We start from the raw sequence: 4,301 nt of genomic DNA, 5'->3' as shown, positions 1-4,301 counted from the left end.
CTTATATATACGTGCATACATTCACTCTTGCGAACACACAAACCCTATCTCTATAATCATGCTTCCGCCAAACATATGCTAGTAGCTAGCAAACCTTCCGCCAAATGCAATAGTAATCATTAGTAGCTTCCGAAAAAAAAGTGAACGCATGCATTCTTAGCTAGAAAACTCGTCCGCCACTGTAGGCATGCAGATCACCTTAGTGGCTTTTGCCAAACAGGCTAGCAGCCTTCCGTCAAACGCCAACGCTAATTGCCACTCACAAAAAGAGGAGAGGAGTACGTGATGTCTTTTGATTAGCCAGGCAGTCGCAAACCTTTCCCATATTTACTTCTGATTTGTGGGAGTTCAGACATGCGGACACGTCTGCGGACTTGTCTGATAACACGTTGGATGACGAAAAACGATCCAAACATGCCGGTCCGGATGTTTGCAGGCGTTTTCGTGACGGTGTTGGAGATGCCCCAACCACGGTTCTTGGGACGGTTTTCGGGACGGTGTTGGCTGGGTGGAGCGTCCGCAACCACGCAGCTTTCCCAAAAACCTCGTGTCCCGGCCGTTCACATCCAAAGAAATCGTCTTTAACTTGTACGTTTCCAGAACGCTGGGCTGTCTGCCACATGAGAGAGAGAGAGATATCAGAGAGAGAGAGAGAGAGAGAGAGAGAGAGAGAGAGAGAGAGCTTGGAGTCTGCCACTTGAGACAGATATGGGGGGCAGTGGAGTCGTGAGGATTAAACCTCGTGGAGAGGCGTCGGCATGTGCGTTCTTTTTCAGATATTCTCCCCATGCTTTGTCATGTGTCGGCGGCAGATCCAGCCTGAGAAAAGCAAAATCCAGTTGTCACTTTCGATATGAATCTCCGGATGTCATGTGAGTGAGACACTCCGGGTCGAAAATTCTCCAGCAGCATATGTATATCCAAGTATCCGACGTACTTGAACATCACCGAGACACCAACTGAATCGTGACGTGACAAGTAACCGTAGCGTGAGCTTCCGTGCAGTTTGCTTGCTTTAGTCACGCCGGCCGGTGGACGCGCGGCTCCTTCCGTCGAACAGTGCCATTACTACTAGGACTGGAGTAGGGCAGAAGCCATCACTTTCGAACAGCTAATTAAGAAATTTTGTAACAGTGTTGACAAAAGCAGTTCAAGGGGTCGATCCGTCTATGCATTCCATGGCAAATCTCGCCGCCATCGTGTTCGTCGTCATCCTCAAAGTGGCTGTCCTCTGGCCGTTCACGGCCGCGCAGCTGAGGCCGGACTACTACGCCGGAGTCTGCCCCAACCTGGAGGGCATTGTCCGGAGCTCCGTGAAGCAGTCCATGGTGAAGTCCCCCATCTCCGCCCCCGCCACCCTCAGGCTCTTCTTCCACGACTGCGCCACCACGGTATGGTACACATTGACGCAAGTAATTAATTGATGGCTATTGTGCAAGACTGACAGACCGACGCACGTCATGCGTGCAGGGCTGTGACGCGTCGGTCATGATCATCGGTTCGACCGGAGACGACGAGAACCCCGACGGATATTTGCTGAAGCCGGAGGGCTTCCAGACAATCCTCGACGCCAAGGCTGCCGTGGACAGCGACCCGCAGTGCCGTTACAAGGTGTCCTGCGCCGACATAATCGCCCTCGCCACAAGAGAGTCCGTCTCCCAGGTAGGATGACTATTGGCTGAACGAATGTGTGACATGGCGTATCACACAATTCTTTGATTCAACCTGTGAAAGTTTCAAGAAGTTTTGCCCAATGGATAAAAACATAGTACAAGCAAATTTCAGATTCAAGAGATGGTGACATGGCGTATGACTAGGCGCTGACTATGACGTCGATTGGTCGAAACTAGTCAAAGAAAAAGAGTGAAAAACCACTTCAGGGCTGTTTTTCGTCCGGTATTGAAAGTTGAGAGTTGTAAATTAGACGACTTCGTATTGCGTTTTAAACTTTGGCGGTAGTTTGGGGGTGTAATATGGACTTCTTTCTTCCCTGAACAAATGTGTCTGCAATCTGCAGAGCGGAGGGCCGAACTACACGGTGGAGCTGGGCAGGTACGACGGGAGGAAGTCGACGGACAGAAGTGTCAGGCTGCCGGACCCCAGCGACAACCTGGACAGCCTCAACGCCTTCTTCTCAACCTTGGGCCTCTCCCAGACCGACATGATCGCACTATCAGGTACATGAACATGATTCAATTCAACTCAACTCGTCGTGGACTTGTTATTCCTGAATCTGTTATTGCGAGTATACGATAACCACCATATCGCATCGCTTCAGGTGGCCACACCTTGGGCGCGGCAGACTGCGACTTCTTCAAGTACAGGACTGGTGGCAACGACCAGAGCATGAACCCGAGCTTCGACGCGCAGCTCCAAGAGACATGTGCCAAACAGAACTTCGCGTTCCTGGATGACGTGACACCGATAGGGTTCGACAACTTGTACTACCGGAACCTGCAAAACGGCAGGGGGCTCCTGGGATCCGACCAGGTGCTGTACACGGATGAGAGGTCCCGTGGCACCGTGGACTTCTACGCGGCCAACCAGGGCACCTTCTTCTCCGACTTCGTCATTGCCATGACGAAGCTCGGCAGGGTCGGGGTCAAGACGGCCGCTGATGGCGAGCTACGCCGTGACTGCCGGTACCCAAACTAAGGCCCGTCAACCCATGCAAAGGCACGGCCTAGCAGTGTTGGACAAAAAATGAAGAATAAAATCTCTGGAATAATGTTTTGCTTTACTTAAAAAGGAAATTTCAATTTGTCTACTTTAGTAGTTCATTATGTACAATATTCAGAGTAATCTATTTGTCTATCTATCTGAAAATGTCGTATAGAGCTCGGGCTACATGATATTTCTTTTTTAACAATCAATACCATATGATATATTTATAGTAGCGGATTGTACTTGGTGGAGATACATGAGCTGACAACAGCGAATTGAAAATAAAGTAATGAGCAAATCTTCAAGATTTCAAACTCTTTCTTTTTCCATGACACAATTGGATGTGCGTCTGCCACGCGATCCCAAGTTCTGGTATGTGAGTCGCCTGTATCTTCAGACCGGGTCGTCTTGTGTTGAGATTTTAGCACAGTCCACGGTCACACAGCCCTGCCCAGAAATCCATCTTATTTGGCCCATATCTCCACTTCATCGAAGCACATGGTATGGGCCCACACTTTCACCTCGCCGTCGTCATGGGCAAGGATGGCGAGACGAGCGGTGACAGAATAGAGAGAGAAAGAAAGAGCCCTAAAAAAGAAGGTAAACGGTTACACCCGGTGCGCCAGCCGAAATTTCAGCCGGACGAGCGCGAGCCACCAGATAAGACCCGATTGAACAGCTACCCGAATGCTGATCCCCTCGCAAAGCTTCTCCAGCCTTATCCTATCGCTCAACCAGGACGCATCTTGGGTTGCTCTCGTCCACCCACTTGCTTCTCCCTTATCTCCTACCTCTTTTCCCTTTTCCTCCTCACGCTACACATATCCTCACCTACCTCTTCTCACAGCCATGGTACCAAGGGAAGAGGTGGCTGCCGCAGCAAACCCGTGAAAGATTTTGTGCTCGGTGGCTGCTGGGACTGTTGGTTGCCGGCGTTGGAACCCCTCGAGGTTCCGGTGCTGTGACCCACGAATATCGGTGCTGCCGCCGGCTTTGTGGAGGGCGATGGACCCGGCAGGAGATGCATTATTTTGCGCCCAAACGGCGCGATGCTACAACTTGTGTTTTGTTTTGCTACCACTGTCGGAGATTTTTGGTGGAAATGGCGATCGTTTTTGCTGGAGATTTGCAACTTGCTATCTTATTTTGCTACATCCCGTATCGATTTTTGTTACAACCGGTGACAGTTTTTGCTGGAACCCGGCGATAGATTTTTTGGGATGCAATCAGTGGTGCGCCCGAGCACCGCGGTGACAGGAAGTGTGATGCTACAACCGGTGTTCCTCTTTCCTGGAACCAGTGATTCAATTTGCTGGAACCTGTGATCCAATTTGCTGGAACCAGGAAGACACAAATTTTTGCTCGAACCTATGATGCAATTTGTTGGAAGCGGTGAGTTGCTTTGCTTGAACTGACAACGTCAGTTGTTGCAGCGGGCGAGGTCAATTTTGCTGGAAAACGATATGTTGCGGCAACCAAACTGGGAGCGGCACCATGATAGCTGCATCGGGGTATAATTTTTGCTGGAACCCGCATGGTTTTGTCCAAGGCAAACTGTACTTGGTCACCACCGGCCGTACAGAACCATATCAGCCCCGGAACCCTGACGGGTTGCTGGAGGTTGATGTGGCAACCGA

The 4,301-nt window shown here is 50.5% G+C and overlaps 1 protein-coding gene across 1 annotated transcript; it reads left to right on the top strand.

The window, feature by feature from the left end:
• The first annotated feature begins 1,065 nt into the window (after positions 1-1,065).
• LOC125516050 (peroxidase 45-like) lies at positions 1,066-2,775 on the top strand. The gene is made up of 4 exons (XM_048681536.1): positions 1,066-1,391; positions 1,471-1,662; positions 2,018-2,177; positions 2,279-2,775. The coding sequence occupies exons 1-4, from the start codon at positions 1,170-1,172 to the stop codon at positions 2,653-2,655; spliced, it is 951 nt and encodes a 316-aa protein (XP_048537493.1). The 5' UTR covers positions 1,066-1,169; the 3' UTR covers positions 2,656-2,775.
• The last annotated feature ends 1,526 nt before the right edge of the window (positions 2,776-4,301 follow it).

The sequence above is a fragment of the Triticum urartu genome, chromosome 6 (genome assembly GCF_003073215.2).
Source record: "Triticum urartu cultivar G1812 chromosome 6, Tu2.1, whole genome shotgun sequence".
Taxonomy (NCBI): domain Eukaryota; kingdom Viridiplantae; phylum Streptophyta; class Magnoliopsida; order Poales; family Poaceae; genus Triticum; species Triticum urartu.
This window is presented reverse-complemented; position numbering and strand designations above follow the sequence as displayed.